Consider the following 25,457-nt stretch of genomic DNA (forward strand, 5'->3'; position numbering starts at 1 on the left):
TCATGCACATGCACTTCCAGCTAAATGGCCAGGAAGGCTTCGGAATATCATCCGTGAGTTGTGAATAACTGAGATGACTAGGCCTGACTGAATAACTAAGATTACTAGGTCTAACTGAGGTCCTAATTATGGAATGCTCTGTCTTTTGGGATTCTTTAAGTATATGCAAAGGCAAATACCACCAGTCCTTACAGAAAAATCTTTTAATAGGTTGACAATGTTTATTTTCAGCCTCCTATTAGTGAAGAATCTGGCAGAAAGAGACCAGTTGCTGCAACAGCTGAGGATTCAGGTCATCGCAGACATCAGTCTAATTCTTCTAAAACGCTTCTTGCGGCTAAACCCACGGCTGCCTGTCAGTCCCGGGCACTGGGAAGCGTCACTGCTGGCCATACGGTGCAAGCGTCCATAGGCCATAGCAATGCTGCCGCCAAATCTATAGAAAGTGATGTACCAGAGAAATAGACTTAAAGACAAGCCTGCGTCCCTGAGAATCAACTTTTACATCATCACCGTTTTAATTTGGAGATCTTCAAGGTGAGCCAATCTAACACATGATTAAAAATGTATGGGAAGACAAAGGATTGGATTCTCTTTTTCACAGGATTTATTTCCAAAACACCTGCCCTAGGAGAGTAGCTCTTGGTTTTGGCATCATCAGAAGGATCCTAGGGAAGATTCTTTGGCTCCAGTATTGCTTTCCTCAAGCTTTTGTTTACAAAGAACTGCATTCCTTGCATATGCAAAAGATACTGTGGGGGATGCCTTACATTTCAGTTCGTATTTCTTAAAAAAGGTATGACATATCTGTGGTATTTACTGTGCTTTCTTTACCCAGATTTTCTCATTATTTGTATTTTACCAAAGCAAAAAAGATGATGTTATATGTATAATTTTAAATGTAAAAGAAAGGATCTATGTGATTGGTTTGCTCCTGAATCTGTAACTATGAAAAAGTACGTTTTTTGTGCAAAAGCACACTTGAGAATGTGCAGCTATATAGGAAACTGCATTTCTGGATTCTATTTAAAGATATAGTTTCTATTTTTTTTTCAGGGTCTCCATAGTTAGTATTTTATTAAGTATGGAGTTTGAGTGGACATAACTGGGATAGTTTTGCAGATATTTCCTTCACTACTGGTTCTTAGTAACTTGAGCAACAGGAAAAAAAAAAGGGGGGAAATGGATCTGTTGATTTCATAGTGTCTTAAATTAACAGACAGTATCTACAGTTTGTGCAGGTTGTTAAAATAGCAAACTTATTGAAATTATTCTCGGCTTGAGAGGTGTCTTCATTTGAATTCTCTTACGATGAAGTACTCTTAACAGGAGAAGCATAATTTTTTAAAATATTTTTTCCTCCATATTTCAAGTAATGAAAATTAGTTTGGAGGGAAACAAAGTATTCCTTGTAAAATTAATTTTTTGCTTTATTCTGCAATATCTGAGTGAAGTTCTGCTTAAATTGTGCTAGCTAAGCCTAAATAATTTCAAACAGGTCTAAATACAATTTCACTGAATGTAAGTTACTCAAATACAAATTAATTTCTGTAGCTGAAAGATGGGGATGTTTATATCCTGTAATTTCTTATTAACTTCATCACTTTGTTTTTCAAGACTCAAGAACAACTCTGATTGGGTAGCTTACCTCTTCCAAGAGTAGGTGAGCAGAATTTCAGCTTTTTGTTAGTTAACTGCAGAAAGGACTTCAGCTACCTTTAAAAAGTTCTGTCTAGCACAAATGCCTTAACCCCTGACCAAACTGACCGCGCATCCACAGAGGGGGTTTTAAACCCGTACTGGATCTCAGAGGTTCTAACAAGTCCAGTAATTCTTTAGTCATTGTCTGGTGAATCTCAATGAAATGAATTACGAATGTTTGCATTGTAAATGAGAATATGTTAGCAGTGGCCTTCCCAACAGTTAATACAATTTCAATACAAAATTGAGCCTTTTGTAAGTGGCCTGTTCTAAATGAATTTAAATGAACACACACCGATATTTGAAATAACATCCTATAAATATGCTGAAGTGACACATCTCAATTCTGTGTTTGATCCATGCCTCTTGCTATTCAAGAAAATGATGCAAATGTAAATTTGGATTGAAATTGTATATACAAGTAATAGATTTAAGATATTTCCTTTCATTTTTCATTGGAAAATATGCAGATTAAGCGTTTCGTGTGTGTAATTTTGTGATATCTTGACAAATTTTATAAAAACAACCAAAAAAACCCCAATAATGTTGTATATTAACTTCTTTTTTCCCCCAAAGCGTGAAGAAAAACAACTTGAAAGAGTGTAAGGCTGTAAAATTGCATGTGAATTTCTGTTGCCTCTGGGGCACTAAGGTATGGAAACCCGACTAAGGTTGGGGAAACCCAACCTGTTAAGGGCTGAAGTTTCTTAGAATGTGGGCCAGCTTTCTTCACGTTCAGTATTGATTTATTGTTTTCATATGACTGGGTTTTTGTCAAAGAAAAATGTGCCAGGTGAATGATAAATACGGCTGAAAGCAAAGAGAGTGAATACTTTACCTGCTGCCTGTCCTGTTGGCCTCTACAGGGCCAGGTGCTTAGACAGCGTCCCTTTATCTGCAGATAAAAAGCCACACAGGTCCCTTGGCTGCCTGTCAGCAATGTCCCCTTTCACCTCCCAGGGGCTTGAATCTCCCCCCTCTCCCCTTGCAGACAGGTGTGAAGAACGATACTTATATTGCACACCAAGCTGACAACAAAACTATTGAATTTTGGAATGAACCCCAAAGACTTTGCTGGTTTAGCTTTCTATATGTGGCTTCAAGTGGTTAATCACCTTCCAGTAACTTGCATACTTGTTGCAGAACCGTATTGCCTTGGAACACACACACACATATGTCCAACGTGCTTTCCGATGCCTCTTAGATCCATTTAAGCCAACCTTCAGTTTGTCTGTCTGACGAATGGCTGTCTCCTACCAGCAGTCTGCTACTGAACACTTAGCAAGTCTTAGACCTTTCCTTGTCTAAAAATTCTCCCCTGTGCTTATTTAAGAATTCTGTTTAGGTTTGTCTTCATTTCTTCTGGTGAGGAATGACCGTACAAATATTTCAAAATGCCACCCTGCCTAAACTCATTAAGATTTTTTCCTTAGTCATGTTCGAAGTACTGGATTGTAAAGGCTTTTTAAAAAGGAATGAGGGGAAGACCCAAGCTGGCTCTTGTTCGAGATGGACACCAGGTAGTGTTTTCCTAATCTTAGCAGTAGTAGACTGTGTGACTGGTGCTCCTGGAATTTAACAGGGATCGGCGGCTCTGGGGGAGACAAAACCTGACCCCATAGCAGACTTAACAGCTTTTAACTTTTCTAAGGTACTATCGTTACGTGAGCTAAGCAGCGTGAAACTTCACAGCACAGCTTAAACGGCAACATTATTTTGAAGGAATCTGTTCTAAGGTAGTGCCTTGGTTAGAAACCTCAACTAAGCAGCTTTGAACGTTCTTTCTAGTAAAAAAAAAAAAAAAAAAAAAATCATGCCTTCAAATACGTAAAAACAAAGGACAGTGATTTCAGTGCTGTGAAATGGGTGCTAAAGTCAGTCAAGAGAAAGGGAGCTTTTGTGCAAACAGTAATTGAATGATTGTGGTCAAGTGACAAACCCAGACCTGCCACCAGAACTCTACACCTTCACAAGGCTTTATTCTTAGATGCTTACACAGCTGGGCAAAACCTACAAGTGTAGACACTATCTAAAACACTTGACAGCTCAGTGTAAAATATGATCACCTCTTAAAAAAAAGAAATAAACTTTGTAACCAGAATATGAGGGCAATTTGATTTATTAATGGCCTTTTTGCTGGAAGGTTGTGGTGCCAGACTGGATCTCTATGAAACACATTATAAATTGCTGCCTTCTGGTACAGGAAAATAAAATACACAAAACCACAAGAATCCCCAAACAGAAAGAGTGAAGAACATGTTTAGGGGTTGGTTTGTTTGTTTGTTTTTAATTTACAGGTAAACAACCCTTAACCTGCATTTGAACTAACTTTGGCACCTATGTTCTATCAAAAGAACCCAATCTGTAAACACCTGCTAGTAAACATTTACCTTTAACCATAAATCAGAAGCTAGTGGAAGGATTGTCAGTAATGTTCATACTTATTAATTTGGTTTCCATATTCAAGTAAGCCTTTGAGGCCAAAGTTAACATTATTACTAAAGTTAAGTAGGAAAAGGAATGAAGAGCCAAATCTTCAGCTGCAACTGGCCCATTCCGTTCCTGCCTGAGGATCAGTCAGACAGCAAGGGCAGGTTCTTCCCCACAGCCCACACTGGAGTTTGCAACGTGAAATGACACAACTAGGACAGCAAGAAGGGTTCTAAGGCCACAGCACCTCAGCACAAACGTGCTCTCAGCTTAGTAAGTGAATTTCAGCCATACTTCGGTAGGTAGGTGCTGTATTGAGTGAGTTACACTTCATGAAAAACTACACAGCTTGGTCCAAAAAAAAAAAAAACCCAAACCAACCCCAAAGCGCAGCCAGGAAGACTATTCTATTCAAAGTACTAGATCTGATCAATATTTTGTACCATTCTGCACAACAATGCCTGTATTTCCTGGAGGAAATGAGATCCCACAAGCTTTAAGTGTGGAAAAAAAACAATTACAAAGGAGACTCAAACAAAACATAAGTAAGGTTTAAGTAACTATTCCTTGACCTTTAGAATGAAGATAGTGAAATCAAACTGATTTTGCAGGAATTAAAAAAAAAAAAAAAAAAAGTTAGAAAACAGCTTAGAACTAAGACACTTAAAGTGAAACAAGATCAGAAGGAGAGTGCCAAACTGCTTTTTAATTTTGTATGCTGTGTCTGACTCTGAAGGATGGAAGATTTAAACATCAGCCAAGGAAAAGTAGATTACCTCAATAAAAAGATACAAGTGAGTACAAGCACGTGAAAGGATAATTCTGTAGTCCTTAGTAGAAATTCATGTTCAAATTAAGTAACAACATGGTACTTTTTTTTTTCCTTTATTAAAGAATGTTTAAAAATAGATTTCCTGCCATAATAAAGGATTTTTTGGGAAGCAATGTACAAATTAGGCAGAAATGTCAAAACAAATGACTAGTCAAACTAGTTTATCACTAAGTCTAGCCTAGGAAAACAAGTCCTTTATTAAACTGGAAATGTATTTTGTTTCTAAAGATGATGACAAATACTCCCTTCAAGTCCCCTATGTTGCTTAAACAAAATTTAACACATTGTCAGTACCAAGCTGCCTGTCATTTTAGTTAATAGCGAATTTTGACCAAGTGATTGACACAAACGTCACACAGATGAATGCCTCCATAACATTATTATATTAATTGCACTGAAATTGATGGATCTGATGTTATTTTAAGTTATTCTTTGTAGGTGTCAACTTTTTATAAAAATGAAAGCTACAGTGTGCGCTTTAAAGCACTTTTAGTTAAGCCGTCAGCTCTAAATCACCAGTGACTTTGTACGCAGGATGAATGAGGCTGATTTAGATCCACTAGACATCAAAATACAGGATTAAGTCTGTGCAACATACTTGCTGCCAGAGATGACAGTTTCGTGTTCTTCGCAGTTACCGGTAACTTGCTTCAAAGCAAAAGTCATCCTTTACCTGTCCTGCTGTTCAACCAGTACTGTCATAAAAGTAAAAATTTGAGTGTTGTTCTTTTAAAACAATAAAAAAACACCAAAGAAAAAACAACTTCACATAATTTCAATGTGACTAAGCCTCACTGCATTTCTTGTAGCAAGGGAAAGGAAAAGGCTGCACTTGGGTTGGAATTCACAGGATGTGCAAAACTACCATTCTTTCAATACTGACAGCTGTAATGAGGGAGGAGCAGAGTAACTCCTGGCAAGTGTTACAAACCTGCAGTCATGACTTTGTACGGGAGAAGCTGTAACACATAGCACCTGTATTTTTATGTGGAAGCCTGGGGAAAAAAAACAAAGTTTATCTGATGTCCTTTCCTGCTGCACACATCATTGTGCCATGACCAGGTGCAAGAGCTGGAGCAAAAGATAAAAGTGAAAGGCATATTGTAAATGAAGTGTAGCGTAAAACCTTTCAGTGAGAGATTTGGTGTAAAAAAACCAAACCAAAACAACCAAAGAAAAAACACCTAGCAAAGCACCCAGCAAAAGAACTCCTAGCTCCAGTCCAATGCAAGCCAGCTTTTCTTTATCCCTTGGTAGCTTCCATCGTTCCACCTAGAACGCATATTTTTGTGGTTAGTTACACCAGCATACCCAGCATTTCAGCAGCGTTAAGACGAGCAGACACTTATTATAGTTCTGCTGTACAAACCGAAGGCTGGACGCTGCACCAACGCTCAGCTTATAAGGACACGGCTGAAGCAGGAACCAGCGCTTCCCTCAGTTAAACAGCCACAGACCTAACGGATTGTTCAGCCTGTGCAAGAACCAGTGAGTGTAACCTGGCTCCAGCTGTTGCTGCTGCTGCTGCAATCAAACTATTCTATGCCAAGCTGGGATATACAAAGGAGAGAATTTAACCTGCCTTTTAGGACAGGTAAGCTACATGTGATTTGATGGAGGATTTTTGTTTGTTTCATTTATAGTTCCTGGAGTGACACAGTTTACAATTCAACAGAATGTACATACAGAAATCTGTTACTGTAGACTTACCACAGGTGAAATGTGCAAACAGAGGTACAGGTGTAAGCCATAAAGCTGCACGTCGTGAGCTTCATAGTGTCACAGTTCTGAATTTAGCAGAGTACAGTGAAATTTCTATGGTATGTTAAGTGATAGCTGTGTATAGATCTCCAGTGTTCTTGTTCTATCAGTGCCACAAGATATATTTACTGTATGTTACATGATTTTCTAGAATGCTTCTCCTTTATTTACAATCGCTGATTTTTTTTCTTCCCCACCATAAATGCATCTGCATAGGTTTATTCTCTTAACTACAGCTTACCTGAGTAAGTCTTCAAGACTCTCCAAAAGCCGGGTCTTGAAAGGAAAAATAACCCACAAGAGTGAGGAACAGTATTAACAGCGGTGGATGTTTCATATCGGAGACTTCTTTGCCTCACTTGGTATTCCATCAACTCCAGTTCTGCGTAACAGCTTCTACATAAAGGCTGACAGCACATTTGGTATTGTACATGCTTTATTAAAATGGTACTCGTATTTACAATATCTGCAGAAACAATCCCTCCCAAGTCTTGCATTCAGACACGCACACAGACACACGCGCGCAGGCCCCTTCCCTCTCCGGGGTGTGAAGGCTGTGCTCCCAAAAGTTAGGCAGCTTCTGGAAGAGGAAGAAGGGTGATTTTTTTTGTGTGTGTTTGTAATTACTTAAAAAGAAGCATGAGAGTATGCATTTGGCCATCACAATGCTAATTTAAGTATATGTAGTATTAACATATGGCAGTAACACTGAGTATTCCTCTTTTACATTCTATACACAGAATGACATCAAGGTTTTTCCAGTCAACAGAACATTCTAACTTCAGTCTCAATGCTGCTTGTAGTGACTATGAAACCACAATTTTGGGGCTGTCTCTTAAAACGATTCAAGTCTATGTAAGCGAAATAAGGCACGATTAAGATTTGATTTGATTTAGAGTATGGGAAAAGGGGGGAGAGGCAAGCTTCAGATAACAGTTGTTGCAGAGGAAAAGTTTTACCCAATCCTTTTGAGAAAAGGATGAATTTTACCCCCATCCTAATCTACATGGACTTCTCTTAGAGAACTGAAGTATTCTGCCGGGGCTACTAACGCCCACATACAAAACAAAATTGGAAATTCACATTTTAACACCAGTTTCAGTAGTCTAACCTACTGATACTGATGTACATGAGTACATCTGTAATGCTGAAGGAGAAGACACACATGAAACAAGATTCAAACCTTCCACTGAGCTTGAAGACTCACGTCTTTTAGAGAGCTTGTAACACATACTATTTGAAGGCTTCAGCTTACTGATAAAAAGGAATAGCATTTTTACTTTAAATCCCTGGCCCCTCTTCACTAACGAAGCCTAACCAGACATTTCAAATAAACTTCAACAAAAAGTTTGGCAGCACAAATAATGTCTAGTATTCAAATCTTCATTTGTGAGTATATTATTTTTCTTGTACAAAACCTGTTGAATGTTTTTTCGCAGCAGATGAACTGTACCCAAAGATGCAGGACATTCTGTGATGGGGAATAAGAGGTTGCAGTTCCGAAGGCCCCTGACTTTGGTTGTTTACAAAGTTCATTCCTGTTTAGTGTGATCCTTGGTATCTTCCTCGTCTGTGTATTCTGATGGTTCTTCCCCTGGTTTTAGGAGTCTACCTACGTAGTCGTATTTTTCTGAAAAAGATTTATGATTCCATTACAATAAAATACAACTGCATTTGCTAGCCAGCCTGCACTGCTGCAAATTCACTTTTTCTTCTACAACTGCGGTTCTGGACCTGAATCACCAAAATAGATGGCAATTCATCAGTAAGCTCAGCCTCCTAAAGCATTCTTGATGCCATTGCTGCTCACTACTTTTTCTACTCCAAGAACTTTGTTTCAATTGTTCCACGGCTAACCAGGCGAGCTTTATCAAACAATGGCTGGAAATGCTGCTATTAAAACCAGCACAAATGCCCTCAGCCTGTTTTGATTTCAAATAATGTGAAGAATTACTCCCCCTCCCTCCAGAGGCATGCTTCTTTATTTTTTAGAAATTATTTCAAGACAAACTTGTCCAGTCCTTCATGCCAAAACAACTCTTAATCATAATTAATGGCATCCAAAGCCAACAGCCTGTGAGCAGGAATTCCACTGGCTGAGCTACACTGAGATTCAAGAGTGAAATTCTGCGCTGAAGAGCTGAGAACAGCTTCCTTGTATAAAATTAGAAGGTTGAAAAAGATCTAGTGGGATATAGTGGAATCCTCTTTATGAAAGGCTGGCCTGAAATTCCTGGTGTTTTCCTAAGAAAGTTACATTGCATTATTAATGTTGCTGTCAACATCTCTTTAAAAGCTGCCCCAAGCCCAAATCAGTCATTTTTATTACGAGCATTTCCTTAAGTTAAAGATGTGCTGCTAATTTGATAATTTACCTTTAAATTGCATTTCCCACTCTCTGACACTTTCCATCTGTACAGCATTTAAGTCCGATAGGTCATCATATTCATCTCTGAGTGCATCTTTATCTAGACAGAAAGTTGCTAGTCCCCTGGAGGCATCTCTGCCAGCAAATATTCCATACGGACCCTCTGAAAACAGAAAGACAAAATCGATACCTTCAAGTCTTTGTTTATAGTAACTGATCTCAGTTCTTTATACAGCATGCCAAAGCCATACATTAAACTTCTGCAGTGATGGGAGCAGGGACACTTGGAACACGATGGCTGTTGGACGTTCAACAGCACCGCAATTCAATCTCTAGAGTCACTAGGAGATAAAGTCTGCCAAGGAAAGCGGTACCAGGAAAATAGCTTTGAAGGGATATCTGGGAAAATCCCTGCCATTTGATGCAAATCACTTGATATCAATTCCAAAGAGACTGGAGGCTGGAATTCAAAAGAAACGTACTTCTATTAAGCAAAACATAAAATACTTAGAAGTCAGGCATTAATAGAACCAAATTGTATAGACATCTTACAGAAATCCATTGAATTTTATCAATAAATGGAACCTAAGAGCGCTAATCAATAATTTCACTTCACTCGTAGAACCATCACAACTTTCTACACACTTGACAGACAGCACATCTTCTGACACATTTTGTCCTTCTGTGGACATAACCTAATTTATTCTGGGCAGCAGATCACCCATATTCATGTCCTGTGTTGTTCCTGAAAACTGCACAAATCTTCATGTTATGAATGTAAAATGACTACTTCCTTTGTGCTTTTTGACTGATGCAAAGCAGCACAACTATGCTCATAACATTTTGAGCTATGGCTATCAAATAAATACTATGACAATGACAACTAGATGATTTGCAAACCAACAACTTTCAGGACAACGTTGGCAACTGGCTTTCCTGAATTTTAATTAAAGAATTTGGAGCATATTGTTATCTTAGCTTTTCTTGACCTAAAACCAAATATCTTAATTCAGCTCAATTAAAACAAAACAAAACACCAAAAACAAAACAAAAACCCCCCACTTTAAAATTTTCTGTACTAACTGCAGCAGCTCAGCACCAGGGAAATGCCCAAGCCATTATAAAGAGTGGTCACTACTTGAAGATCAATAGGCCAGAAGCCTTCTCTGGCTTACCTCTCAGAAGACGACAGTGGCCATCAGCCTGAAGGCAGCACCCATGGGCAAGAATGAACACAAGGAAGTGGCAACACGCTGTCCTTCACCCCCTCTATTGCCCGCTGTAGCACCTCAGACCTCTTCTGCAGCGGGGCGAGCCATAGGAAATCATTCATTCAGAGAGGCCAGGTTCCTCCAGGCCGCTTGCTCCAGCCACCACACCTATCTGCTCTTGCCGGGCATTGACTTCGGGGTTGAGAGAGGCTGAAGGCAGCGGGAAGAGCTCCTGAGGCAGGGAACCCGAGCACCGTATGGATTAGAAGCAACTACGTCCTCCCCAGAACTGGTGGTGCTTCTCCACCCCAGAGTGCTTGGCATTGTAAGCTGCTTACAGTCAAACCTGAGAACAGAAAAGTGTCTTGTGCGCCAAAGACAGTTTCCCCGTCTCTCTGGAAATAAACCAACTGATTTAAAAGCAAAATTTCACAAGATAACTATCAACTGGAAGCTTGCACTGTAGAAATGAATCTGGCCATAAGGGGGGACCATAATGATTAACAGCATCTCTGTGCTTGTCTTTTCAGATATTTAGCTCCAGGAACAGCATCCCCAATAACCAGCCCTGGAATCAGGGACTACACTTACAGTACTCACGAGAAACAAAGTGAAGAGTGTTTGTGAACTCTGTTCTTCCTATTTGTAGCCTGAATTAGATGTTTATTTGAAAAACAAGATTCAGGGACTGAAATCAATCCTATACTAAGATACTTAATCTACACATTTTGCATGCTCAGTCACTGGCTATAAAAGAAGGTAAGCGGTAGTGATCGCCATCATTTGCAACATAACAGAGAGCTTCTTCAAACAAAAAGTCTTGCTTCACATCAAAATAGCCATCATTGAAGTGATCTAGTTTTTGATGTTTGTAATGAACACAGGAGCTATAAACAGCTTTTAGAAAGACCACACCCAATCAGTAAATCCTTCAGAGCAATCATAACTTGCTACTTAATGTCCCCACCAACAGTATTTTATCCCCAGTTTTTCCTTTCCCTGGAGAGTTTAAAACACATCTTTCCATAAACCCTACTAGTTATTTGTGTAACACATTTTCAAAATTCTGGCTAACCAGAGTTAGAAAAGCACGCTGTTCCCCTTCCCTAACAGCACCTACTGAGATGCCACCTCTGGGTCCACGACCTTGCTTCCAATTATTTCTATTAAAAAGATAATTACATTACATTTATTAGTATCAAGCCCTGAACACCCTTACATCTCAATAGTATACTTAAAAGCATCAATGCTTTTAGAATGTATCAGTTTGCATTAAGATTAATGAATGCAAAATTTCTGCAAATATATTGTAATGTCAGATGCTATTAAACCATTTTTTTTCCTTTTTAAAAATGTATTTTAAATGTTAATATTCTAGCATGTTTAGGATGGAAGTGTTCAGGACTCACAGACAAACCATCATGCCAGGTCCAAGCATTTGACAGAATGCTTCTAGTAAAAACAGCCTTTGGACTTGGTAGACAGCATCTTGAATTCCAGCTCTGCAAATGTAACTTAGAAATGTGTGCCATTCTTTAATCCTTTACTAAAAGGCAAATATTGAATTTTGCTTATTAAAAAAAACCAAAGTGCAAGCCTGGATTCACCTTAGTTGCAGGGCTGCTAAAGCGGAAGTTCAGAGATCTCAGTATGAGCAATCTATTTCTAGATTTAAAGTTTCCATTCAGATACTTTTACACAGAGATTAAGTACAGTATTTTATATTAACATAGATTATACACGTCTGGGGTTTTGCTATAAGCCCTAGTCTGTTATTCACTTTTATATAAATACTGGTTCAACAATCTTGAAAAGGTGTTTCGCATATTGGATTTTGTTGCGCTTGGAGAAGCATCCAGGAAGGTGCCAGCAGAGAGAACCCCAGGAGAAAACATGCTTCAAGTACGTGATGCCGAGGTAGAGACAGCAGTGCAACCCTAGAAGTGCTCCCACAGAGTTCTTTCATGACCAGATGCAATTTACTCTGTAAACCCTACCTATAGTCCTTCTTTTCTTTCCTTTTGTCTGCCTACCTATTTAGACCGGCTCCTGTTCTAAATAATTGATCGCACCATGACATGATTTACATACTGAAGAGATTGTAAAAAGAGATGCTATTAACATCAGCATGTAGACCAAACTGATTTTTTGAGAGCCTATCACAAAATTTCAGTGGTGTTCTTTTGCTGTGCCCCCAAATTAGCTATTTCATAGTAAAATATTTCTTTAAAAAATTCTCTTCCCATTCGTATTTGGCATCGTGGAACAACAAAAGCCAGGGAAGTATCAAAACCCTTTTAAAACATGTCTGCTACATGTTACTTGGCTACACATAGTTATGAGCCTTACATGAAGGCAATTCTTTTTCCTTGAAGAATGCTTTTCTTCCCATCATTGCTTTCACATATTTAAACACTGTTCCAGAGCCTTTGTTTATTTTCGCGCTGAAACCAAACAGTTATCAAGACTACATATTTGCCCGTGTATCTCCACATCTATCCCCTGCCTCTTCTCCCTGTATAAAGACCTAATTTACCTTACACCTCTGCCCTGTATAAAGCCCCTCTCTAAGGTACAACACATGCAAAACATTGCTGCCCACCACGAGCTACCACTCACAGGAAGCACAGATCCTCACTTTTTTTCAGAATCCAGTTAAAAATCTGGCCACCTGGATGAATTCCACATCTTGTTCCAGCCTGACTTTCATCTTTATTCACAAATGAACTGGGCAGCTTGAGAACTTGCAAAATCAAGCTCTTCAGCCAGTAAAAATGCCTTTCCAGTTCCTGCACTCAGGATTTACCTCCTAGCCCTCTTACAGTTCTCAAACGAAGATTTAATTTCTCTTTGCAGACACTCTAAAACAACAGCAGGTGAAGAAAAATAAACTTAACATTAAAGCACTGTATCTAAAAATGTGAGATATAAAGCTGTCCAAGGTGAAGTTTTTATCTGGGAGCACTGCTTCTAGTCACTTGGTCCAAAACAGGCTAAACTGGACCTTGGAACACCATGTGCGTCAATTTTCAATTGGTTTGGCCAACAACTTCCCCAAAACCTATGCGGGTGTTCAAATTTTTAGTAGATATTCTTGGTGTACCAAAGAAACTACCTGACCATTTCAGTTCTATACCAGTCTTACAGAACACCCTGGACTATCGCTCCAAGACCAGAAATGAAGGTGGACATTGTACACTGACCTTTGGAGTGCGCTGACTGTGAGCACAGGGACTGCACCACACATCACTGTGTGTGGACTTTTTATCTAATTAAGTGATATTTTAATCTAAGAACTGTACTCATTCTCACAAGACCCATACAAGTTCTTTGAGGAAGCCACACAGGTTAACAGTTCAACTTTACAACAGCTTTAGTTTCTTCAAACAGTTAAAGGGCACTCCCAAGCCACCACCAAATATGCAAAGCATACCAGATGTTCTTTGCATCTGTGGGTTCCATGCAGCCACTGGAAATAAAGACCGGTTTGTCCGAAGCTTAGAAATTCATGGACAACATTTCTTAAACCGCAGACAAATAGACTAATCTCTCCTTTAATATAAGCTAAAGCAACAAAGGGAAACAGACCAAGAAGTTACTGACAGCTGCTGGATTCTACCACTTCGTTTACCTTTCCTGCTCCAAATCAAAGCAAAATCTCCACTGTTTAAAATTTTCCATCTGAATCCTGACAAGTTTGTTCAGTGTTTCTTATTTTATGAAGGAATGACAAAGCTACAAATTAGACAAAAAGCCATTTTGAGATGCACCTTGAAAGCAGCAGCTTTCTAATAACATTTATCACTGGGAATTCAGGGTGACATAATTTTAACTTTACTGCTCCAGATTCACATGAAAGGAAAGATTTGGGTCAATTTTAAGTTATGGCTTGCATCAAAAATATATGTTCTTAAGAGAGCGATCCACAAAGACTACATGCTGAGTACTGGTTAGAAAGAGGGGTCTAAACTTGACTTCTTAGGCACAAGACCAGAGGGCCTCACTCTCTCTTCCTTCATTTTTAATTCTGAGAATAAAGCGCAAGAATCAGTCACCCAATTTCAACTAAAAGGGCAGACAACGAGCAGTGCAGTCAGGAGATTCCTGGAAGACAGCTCCACACTCAACAAGGATCTAGATCCTGTATGTGGCTTTGGTGCAATGTGCTGACTACTAGTTTATTCCATAATAAGGCAAACAATACCAGCCAGGTTCTTCTAACTGAAAGAGAGCTACATACTGGATTTAACATCTATGTATTATTAACAATTATGACACTACCACATCATACTACATTTTGCTTTGAGCTACCTGCTCCATTAGACCCCTCAAACCACAAGCTACTGAAACCTGAATGACTTAAATAGGAACTAGGGATTTACCCGGGCAGACCTTTTATCAAACGCACAGTTGTTCAGGTTTAAAGGAATATATTCAGGTTATTAAAAAAAAAAAGAGAGAGCGAGCTGACAGACATACAAAGCAGGAGCAGAGGAGGCGACAGAGTGATGCACAACACCACTTTACTGGCTGCTGCTCTCCGTGAACGTCCACTGGGGGCTTAGAACAACCCACTCATCCTGGTGGCAAGGGCACTACTCCCTTGGCATGGAGCATGGAAGCCACCTCTTGCCAGTAGGCATGAATATACTTCCTTAGTTTTACTACTTCTAGTAGGAACTTAGCTTATTTATCCAGAAACAGTTTCTTTGAAAAGCTGAGTCCTAGGGCAAGAGACACCTCCAAGACACCAAAGAGCTGACAAACATCAAAATCTCTGAGAAGGTACACACCTTCCAGGAAGCACTTCTTTGCCCCCAGTCTTACACTCTGTACTTACCTGTAAACCCTCAACCTGCTGTGTTCTTAACAGAATTCTCCAGACAGAACATATATGACATCCCTCTGTAACACTTCGCTCTGCCTATGCTCTTGTAAAGGATGTATTCAGTTCTTAACTGAATTGGCAACATGAAATAAAGCTAATTTTCCCCTAATGAAAAATGAACTATGTCGGAAGTTTTTGTGGAAGGAACTACTACTACCTAATCTATTCCCCTTGGCAATCTGGAAGCAGAAATCTTCATGACACTTTGAAAGACGAGAGTGGGATGAGAAATGAGTTGACAGTGACAATGTATTGCAGCAAAGACAGGAAATTGATTTTTTTTTTTAGTCGCAAAACATTAAGAAGCAAGAAGTGATGTGGAACAGCTGTATACACTAGACTGCATATAATCTTGTTTTGTCATGCTCAAAGCTGTATATTTTTCATAACTGCGCAAAGCATTTGATAAATTAATCAAAACCTGTTTACAGCATTATGTTGGCATGCCAATTTAAAGTAATGTTTACAAATCTTAATAGTTAGCATTTAAGTCATACTATGCCCTTCTATTGACCAACATGCTACCAGGAATCTTGATGCAAACAAACATGAAATTAAATGTTGCAATAAATGAAACAGTAACAACTATCTCTCATTATAAGGATATAAACCCAACACAGCACACACTGTGCATTAATCATTAGAGTCCAAGTCATGAGATGTGATTACAGATGGGGAAATAACTCCCAGTTCCATGATTTTTTTAAATAGTGAGCCACTAATTGTTTATTTTATCTCTTTTAGAGTTTGAGGGGGATAAATGGAAAAGTAATTAATTAACATTAATAACCAAGCAAAGCATTCTAGGACACTGACTCATTTGGGCACAAATGGAGGTGGTATTTAATACAACTGCAAGTGAAGTGTTGAAACAAATAGTATCCTTGCAGGACACAGGACTATCCGAGGAAGCAGCCTTTTGGAAAAGAACTCGGCAAGTAAAGTTTTAAGTTAAGAGTTCAATCTAAGCAAAGTGATTTTTGGTGGCACAGTCAGTTAAATGTGTGATATAATCTTTTCTTGCACTTAGCTAAAATGCCTTAAACATACCAAAGACTAATAGGATACTAATGAGATAAATTGTGGAGGGCTTAAAGACGACAACATGAGGAAGACCAAAACATTAGGAAAACATTTTGATTAAATGTTCAAGAAACTGAGGTTTTCAATCATGGCTGTTTGAAAGGATAACTTGAATGATCTATCCATTTAAAAAAATCTTAACTGTATGTATGTAAAGGGCTCTTCATGGGAACACACCAAAATATAACAGGATTCAGTACGTGGAAACTTAAAAACAGGAGAGCTGCTAATAAAATCAGAAGCTTGGTGGATGTTTTAATGCAATACCAACTGCTGGACAAAAATTCAGACTAGATGACATTTCCATGCATTTTTAGGCTTCTGCTATAAGCAGAAAAGTAAGGAACGCCTTTGCATCCAAACTACAGTGAAGAAAAAAACCCAGACCTTAATTTCAAGACATCAGAAGCCTTCTGAGACAGCCACATTATTCAGCCTTACCCCAAAAAGATACACTTAAGATTTGATAGTGAGCCCTCAGCCAATGCTTTTTGCCACCCTCAACGCTGAAGCACTATTTCACATCAGTACCTCAAAGTACAAAAGGCTCACAGTCCGAGCCTGCAATGTCAGCAAAGCCAGTGCCCTCAACTGTTTCTTCTGTTAAACAAAATGTGGCCATGGCTTTGTTGGCGTGCTTTGCACTCCTCGTGCTATACGCCAGCTATGAGCCATAAAATTACCTAGAGAACTGCTGTGGATATCTGGCTGCTCTGACTGAAGTCTTTCTGAAAAGACTTTCTCAACCAGCTGTAGAAGACTTTTCCACATAACTCTTCTCAGGATCTTTCAGGGCCTGCAAACCACCTACTAGCTTTTCTTCTTTTCAGCCACGAAACAGTTGCAAGAAAATATTCCCCAACATCCATCCATACAGGGAAGCCATGTCAGCACGATTCAAAAATCAAGACATTTGGCAGAACACACAGCCAATAATGCACAGGTTGAGCATCACTATCCTAATGTGCATGGTCCCAAGTAACAGAGATCTGACAGGCAAAGATGATGTCAGTTCTGTTATAAAAAGGCAATATTTCACTATGGGGGGGTGGGGAAAACAAAACAAAGCCAAAAAAAAGCCTTTGTTCCTCTCCATGAAAAACTGGAAGCACTGCTTTAGGAAAATCAGCGGCTGCCAGTTATCAAAAAAGCAGACATGTCCTATAACATAAAGCTTTAGCTTCCTCACAGTAATAGACCTGCAGAGGTTGAAGACATGACCTAGTGATTACATCTACAGTGAAGAGTCTAAAACTTAATTTATGTTTGATACACATTAAAGTGAATGTTTATGGTTCAGTATTATTTCACGGAATAATTTATGAAGCGATCTGTAAATTTACTTATGTTTTAAGTTTCATGTAGCATATGTATTACATGCATTTTATATCAGCAGATAGGTCTCAGTTTAAAAACCCCTGAAGTGAGAAAGCCAAAAGAACAAGCCAAATTCAATGTCATGAAAGCTGCAGCGCACCAGACTACACTTCCTCAGCTTTACTAGTCAATAAGCAAAATAAGGCATGGCAAGGCAGTTAAGATTTCATGTTAACTTTTATAGTATCCAGTCAGAAAATTTCAGTCTCAACTTCTGTGACTGGTAGCAGAGCTGGTACCACAAAATTTGAGGATAACAAGAATTACAAAATGCTAGCCCAACTGAACTATACAACTGCTTGTCACTTCCCTGGTAAGAACCAAAGACTTGTAACATGTCCATTTCATATTTTTATTTTTGTAACCCAAGATTATAAAATAATAATTACTTAACTTCAGCTATTTTGGGGGGTGAGGAGGGAGTATCTTCTCTTTCCTCCACCCCTCATACGAGGACATTCACAATACCTACTACAAAAACTCCTGCATAATTTTATTAGATCAAGTTTTCCAAACCACCATTGTTTAAGGAAGAAAATTATCAGCAATCATAACCCTCATTTTGTTTGGCATCAGATTTGAACACAGTGCTCACTAGTAAGTTTATCCAGCTCATTATTAAGAACACTGTTTATTAGAAGAAAATATGCTGCAGTTTCACAACCCACAATAAGAAAACAGAAACATAACATTGCATTTGAAGCATACTTTTCAGAACCTTTAAAGTATACATTTCTGCTCCAAAGAACTCTATTTTCTGTATTTATGTTGATTTCTGCACTCTTCTCAATGGTAGCAACAGATCAGTCCCCGGGCTCTCCCTGCTTGCCTCTATCCTGACTAAAATTCATACTCAATATGTCATTTGCACCTTTAAATAAGTAATCAGCTGTTGTTTTCTTGCTTTGTGTGGGGTTTGTTTTCTTTCCTGAACCATAAGAGCTAGAATGAAGGAATCATTGCTCAGTTGCACTTGGGAAACCTACTAGAAAAGACAGGGAAAAAAAAATTAAACATTGCACATCCGAATCTAGGCAACCAGAAAACTGGATGTGTGATGGAAGCCTGAACAGAACCGAGACCCGTTTTGCATCACCTGTCTAACACTGCAGAACGGCCCCAGGCAGGCGGACCGCGGGGCTGCGGGCCGCAGCGACAGGTCGCGGCTCGCACGGCTGGTTCCCCTCTGACACCCCGCGGGCAGCCGGCGGCCCCATCACGCGTGCGGCCGGGGAGCGCGGGGCCGCCCGCCCGAGATAAACGCAGGGCCCGAGAGGGGCCACCAGCGCCGGGACGCCGCGAGGCCTCTCTGAAACCCACCGCCCCCGGGGCGCGGGTGCGGCCCGGGCGCCGCCAGCACACAGCCCGGGGCGGCGGGGCAGGGCGCGCCCGCCGCGGCACATCCCCGCTGTCCTTCCCAGCGCCGCCTCTGCCTCCCGCCAGGAACGCGGCGGGCAGCCCGGAGGAGGCGCGGAGCCCTCGCCCGGCACGGCGGGAGAGTGGGTGGGAGCGAGGCGGCCGCCGAGGGACCCCCCCCCAGGCCCCGGCGCGCTGGTGTCTCACCGGGCCCGTAGAACTTGCTGCCTTTGGTCACGTCGAAGACTTTGCCGTTGACAGCCAGCAGGATGCGGGGGTTGCGGGTACCGTCGAATTCGCGCAGCTGCTCCAGGGAGAAATCCCGCCGCTTCATGCGCGGCAGAGCCGCGGCCTGGTTCTGCTGGGCCGCGCCCCCCGGCCCGCTCCGCGTCCCCCAGCGCAGGTACAGCCGGTAGGCCGCCAGCAGCGCCAGCGCCAGCAGCCCCACGTTCAGCAGCATCTCGCCGCCCACTGCCGCCGCACCGGCCGGCGGGTCCCCCGCGCCCCCCCCGCCTGAGCCGCTGCCGTCGCTGCTCCCCTCAGTCCTTAACCTCCCATCTCGATCGTCCGCCATCACTGCCAGCCCAGCGCCCGCCCGCCCGACGGCCCCGCCCCGCTCCCGCCCAGGAGAGACGAGAGGCAGCCGCCGCGCCACGCCCCGCCCCCGCCCGCCGCTCCCCGCTTCCCATTGGTGCTCGGGACAGACGGCCCCGCCCCCGGCAGGCTCGCGCCCCGCGGGCGAATTGGGAGCGGACACGCCCCGCCAGCCCAACCGCCTCTGCTCGCGAGAGGCCGTGCCGTGGCCGCCAGGGCGCCTGCGCGTTTTCCCAGCGCCCCGCGCGCGGCCAGGTGGCGTTGGCGGGAGCGCGAGGGGCGGGCAGGGCAGGGCGGCGGGTCTCGCGCGGTGTAAGCGCCTCATCGGCCGTTCAACGGCCGCCCGCCCGCGCCTCCCCTCAGCCGCTGCCCCGCCGCCCCCGCCGCAGCGACGGCAGAACGCGGGGAGGAGGCGGCGCCGCGCTCGCTGCGGGGGGACTGAGGGCGGCGGCCTGTGAGCGCCGCGGGGCCGCGCGTTGGGGCCGCGGGGCGGGTTGCAGGCCGCGCACGCTTCCCCGGCGGGGGAAGGGGTCGAAGGCCGGCGGTGTTTGCCGCCGTGGAGCAGCGACCTTTCGGCGGTTGCTGAGTAAGCGGCGCGTCTGCCCAGAGCTCCGGTGCGGAGGGGTTTTTGCTGCCTGCTGGAGCCAACGCAGGCGTGTCCCTGAGGTGCCGCAGCTGCCAGTCTTGGCGGGAAACCTTGGGAGGTGGCCCCGGGGGCTGCTTGGTGCGCTTCACTGTTTAGGGTAAACATACCTTGCTGTTTTTTCTTGTCAGAAAACGGGATGATGAGTAACAGTAGGCTAGTCCACCAGAATTACTCCTTGTGCTGTGAAATAAAGCAGTGGCAGCACATAGATGGCTTTACTGTATCTTGGAATACAACTCATGCCTAGGAGTGAGTTTGCTCAGTTACATGAGGAGAAAGACTGAAAGATTATTTTCAAAGAGAGTGGGTGCATGTAGGTCATCTCATTAGGACCACACAGCTGCAGACAAGACAAAGACCTGGACAGAATTTAGTGCTTTTGTTCCTTTCATTTTGTGAATTTGCTCCCAAGCAAAACTGTCTGTCTCATCAGATGATGCTGAAGAGCTGTGCTACAGATGTGTAGTTGGGCCTAGGGAGCATTAGCCAGGGTCAGCCACTCTCCCTGCCCTTGGAATGTGGTACAAGGAGAACTTTGGACTTCGAAACGTTATCCCGTGCAACCGTGTGGGCTGAAGTACTCCTGCTTAGTACTATCAGCATTAAGAACAGGTCACAATTACGTAACTCGGCCACGAAAGTTGGAAAACTCAAATGTTTTCACAAAGACTGGTAGTGCAAGAGACTCAAGCCAGTAGAAAATAACGTCAATGATGCTTAGCATTTACATAAAGCTCTGAGTGCTTGACACCCTGTGTGATAATTAGGTATGTAATCTTCTGTCCTCTGAGCCAGTTCAGCATTAACTGCCTTGATGAGGAAACAGGATAAAGTTCTTGCCAATTAAACACCTGCCACTAAAATACTACTACTATTCCCCTTAACCAAGTAGGGTCTGTTTAATATATGTGTGAGTAAACTCTATTAAGAAAGTCCTTTTATCTCAACAAGTCACAGCTTGGTTGTAGTTAGCAACAGGTTATATCACGGAATTGTAATATGTCTGGATTGTCTGGGTACAGCTACAGTGCAGGTCAGAAAAGGCGGAGTTGTGCTCTTACCTCTGGATTTCCTTCCCTCATGGGCTTAGTTTAGATTTTCCACAACATCTTACTATGTTCTCTTCCTTTGTGTTTTAAAGATGGGTTCAGAAAACAAAAACAAGCAGTAAGAGATGTAAAGTATGTTTGCCCATCTTCCTACCACAGTCTTGCCTCCAAATTCATACAGACTGGCTAGATTATTTTAGAAATTCCTTTGAAAGCATGTGTTTTCCCACTGCATGAATGTGGTGTTCTGCTGTATTCTGGAGGGAATTATTTCAGAATTTAGCATGGCTACTGTAAGTGTTCTAGCCTTTATTTGTCTGTTCTGGCTGCCTTCTTTGGATATTGTATTGCCACGTGGGCTCAGCTAGAATACCTTGATTTACTTCTGCGAGCCTTGGATCTAGCACAGCAAAATGGTGGCTATTTTTTGATCACCAGATAAGAGCTGGAAACCAAGAGGAGTTCCCAGAATGTGCCCTCAGGAAATGGAATCGTTTGAAAGACTGAGTTGAGAAGAATTTAACTTGAAACAATTTATACACTAGAAAATACACAAATACGTTAGAAATAATATAATTTGAATACTAAATACACTAAGTATAGAACATTTCCAAACCTAGCAGAAAGAAGCCACTGAATACGCATAGGTTCTGAACCGGAGAAAGAGCAGCTGGTTGTCCCCATGTAGGGGTGCACCTTGGGCAAGTCCACGTACTGAGTGCCAAAGAAGCAAAGGTCCCAGTGCAGCTGCAGGCACCTTCAATGCCAGAACACTTCATTAGACAACAGAGGCACTCTTGGTCTGCTAAGGCAAATATGGCAAGCAAATGTCTTCCTGTCTTGGGGTAGACTGCAGTCAAATTTTCTTAATGTTCTGTTAGCTTTACCTGCCAGAGAAATACCACAAAAAAACCAGTTTCTCCACTATGATTGCTTCCAGTGTTTATTCCTCACCTGTTTTTAGTTTGCCAAGACAAAAGGTCTGTCCCCCTAGAGTATAGAAGTTTTGTTCTAAAAACCTACAGGGTGCCCAGAAAGTCCCTTTGCATTACTGTGGTGCCTCTGCTGTTTATGTGCACTTCTTTGTGGTTCTTTTGGTGTGACCAAATCTTATCTTGATCTCAGTGACGGCCAGCTGTCATAGATCCTGAGCCCTGACTGGGAGCTCAGGTGTTGCTGATGTATATAATTGAGAGTGTCAGTGGGGTAATTACAGCAGTATGATTAGAGGAGTGAAAGGAAAATCGGGTGTTCTGGATTACCTGTGAAAAAAACTCCATTACTTTTGGAAATACTGAAATTAGTGCACAGCTGATTGATTCATACAGATTTGGCGTGAAGAGCAAACTAAATAGTACTTACGTATCACAGTTTTCCAGAAAGAGCCTAGTGAGCCCTGAAAAAATATTACCAAGTTTCTAATTACATATGTTATAGCTTTAGTGGGTTTTTTTTTTTGCCTAACAATTTGAAGAATACATAGAAAAGGAATAATTTGTAGCTATATTCATGTGCAGTCTCGTCTATTGTTACTTGTTTATCCTCTAGTTCTTGGAGGTTAATAGCCATTGGCTTTCATAGGAGTGTCTCTGCCACATCTGGCATGATTTGTTCTAGAAATAGGGAAAAAACAGTAGTATCCTTTACAGTTATTTGCTCACTGGTGTTAGATGTTCAGTGTTTCCCTACATCAGTATGCATTTTCTTCTTCAGAATAGAGCCTTCTGTGTTATAACGTGCCAGATACACTATGGCTGACTATTGCACCTTTGTCCTAAGAATTTCACAAATAGATCAGTGGCCGCTTTGCTCCATGTATGAAATAATTCCCTAACTTTTTTTAGAGAGGAGCAGGTAGGATGCTTCTGGATAACTTTTCCATTAGGAGGTGAATGCCTCAACTCAGAGTTATATTCTTCACTTTTTCTTTTCAAATACTGCTTATTACAGTCTCTGGAAAGAAGACTGAACTCGGTGAAAAGCACAATGAGAACACAATTTTAGCAAAAGAAATTGAACTGTGATACAAGACACTATCATGGCTAAAGTTTATTTTCCATTGATTTTGAAGCTGATCAAACATAAAATGCAAAGACAGGCTATGTTCAGGACAGATTAGGAGGTGAACTGTGTGTGAAGGAATGCAGAGATACCTCAGTAAGCTTGGAATAACAGAACAATCAATCAGCTGAATCGATTTTGGGTATTTTTAAACCCACCTTAATGTATGGGATGCACTAATAATTCTGGTTTTAGCTGATACAGCTTGTAAATGCTTACCATTGAGATCAGTGCAATGCTTGATGTCTTATTTCAAAATAGTATCTGCTTACATTTTTATTTCATATATATTTTAAGTGCTACATGTAGACCTATCTATAATTTTTAATATCATGCCACAGGGCCTTTTAATAAAGGGATGCTGAATGCATTCAAGTTATTCAGGAATTTCTTTCAAAAATTTGAAAATATAGTATGAATAGCCGTATAGGGAGATTCATATCAACACATTGTGCTGGTTTTGGCTGGGACAGAGTTAATATTCTTCACAGTTGCTGGAATGGGGCTCAACTTTTCATTGGTAAAAAGTCTACGATTATTTCTTAGTCTTTGTGATATGTGAAGTGCCTGGTTACAATATCACAGAAATATATAACGTTGATCTCTAACAAAATGATTTGATTTTGTTCATCCATTATAAAGTTCCTCTGTCTAATAGTGCGCTTCACAGAGAAGTCTCTATAGGACAGACTGGGACTAGCAGAAACCTGTGAGCACCAGTCAGGCACTGGCCAGCTGAGTATCTGGTGATGCCTTGCTACAGAGACAGAGCTGGATTTGCTGAAACTGGAGCTCAGCTTGGTGTAGGAGCTGAGAGCAGCTTTCCTTCAAAAATGGAAAGCTCAAGTTACTCGGGCTCTCAGCTCTTGGCCTCACCATGGCTCTTGGCATATATTACTCCAAATCTGGTCGTGTAAATTACTGACTTGTATACTAGAGTACATTTAAATGCCAATGCATTTGCAGAGGCAGGTTTTTAACAATACGGGTAGTTTGGGATATTTGCAACTGTATGTATGCAGCTGTGTTTTCAAATACTAATTTCAGAACTGCAATAATTAGACTGTAGTGAAACAGCAGAGAAAGCACCCAGGCAGGCCTTCGGCCATAGCAACCCATGTGCAAGAAGACAGGTTTTCGTTATAAATAGGGCATGCTTCTACACTAACTGTGCTTTCATATTTGACTGTAGATGTTTATAGGGCAAATACTAAATGCCCAGGACTCATTGTATTGTGGGGTATATCTGCACAAAGTATGGACACTACGTAAAAGCTGCAGAATATTCTTTAGCAGGTCTCCATAAAGGAACACAATACAAAAATAGCAAGTTACACAGACATAAGAGTGTAGCAAGGAAATTTGGGATAAGACCTGTCTGGAGGGTTGAGAAGCAGACTCTTTGCTGATACATTGCAGTTCATGAGCTCAGATGTGAGTATCCTTGCCTTAGCACTGGTAGTGTGTGGCACTATAGATAATGAAGTACTCTGTGTAAAATGTAGAATTAAAGTCAGAAAATCATTTGAACTCCTTAATGCAACTGCAAATAATTTTAGTATTTCCCTTTTTCCAACTCGGTTCTTGACCATGCAGGTATGACCTTTTGCATACTGGACAGATTTGTCCTGTGTGTATTTTATCAGAACACTGGCAAATCAAGCACTTAAGCAAACAGATTATGTTTATCCATGCAATAATATAGTTAAATCCTGTGAAGTGAATGAGAGCTTTTCCAGTGGTTTTAATTTTGCAAATTTAATAATATTAGTAACGTTGTCTTGGTTTTAAAAAGAGCTGAGTTTGTTTGTTTGTTTCCCCTATAGAAAACACCATGAACACTTTTCATTTAGTTTTAATTTAGCTCAATTTAAGTTGATGATTCTTTTGCATTTCAACTGTGTCTTTGGATTGTTTTTATAAGATACTCCTGTGTTTACATGTATATTTTGTTCTGTAGCATGGTGTCACATTAAAAAAATCCTATGGTAATTTCCTTGGTTCACCACAGTCATAATTTGCTAGGTTGTCCACAGGTGTCTACCTCAGCTGCTGTTATCTGTCAGTGCTGCTAGCTGTGAGTTAAAGATTGCAAACAGA

At 41.3% G+C, this 25,457-nt stretch overlaps 2 protein-coding genes across 3 annotated transcripts in view; one reads left to right on the plus strand and one right to left on the minus strand.

The window, feature by feature from the left end:
• The window catches only part of LARP1B (La ribonucleoprotein 1B), a 36,120-nt gene extending 30,444 nt beyond the window's left edge, over positions 1-5,676 (plus strand). Inside the window, exon 19 of one of the 2 annotated variants that reach the window (XM_065633562.1) lies at positions 232-5,676. In XM_065633562.1, the coding sequence (XP_065489634.1) occupies positions 232-465 (234 nt within the window). In that variant the 3' untranslated portion in view covers positions 466-5,676. The remainder of the gene's footprint in view (positions 1-231) is intronic. The other variant, XM_065633561.1, reaches the window with a different exon arrangement.
• Positions 5,677-7,142: 1,466 nt separating this feature from the next.
• On the minus strand, positions 7,143-19,581 carry PGRMC2 (progesterone receptor membrane component 2). The gene is made up of 3 exons (XM_065633840.1): positions 19,215-19,581; positions 9,100-9,255; positions 7,143-8,354 (listed from the first exon to the last, which is right to left on the minus strand). The coding sequence occupies exons 1-3, from the start codon at positions 19,579-19,581 to the stop codon at positions 8,257-8,259; spliced, it is 621 nt and encodes a 206-aa protein (XP_065489912.1). The 3' UTR covers positions 7,143-8,256.
• Positions 19,582-25,457: the final 5,876 nt, after the last annotated feature.

This window comes from Caloenas nicobarica, chromosome 4, assembly GCF_036013445.1.
Source record: "Caloenas nicobarica isolate bCalNic1 chromosome 4, bCalNic1.hap1, whole genome shotgun sequence".
Lineage (NCBI taxonomy): Eukaryota > Metazoa > Chordata > Aves > Columbiformes > Columbidae > Caloenas > Caloenas nicobarica.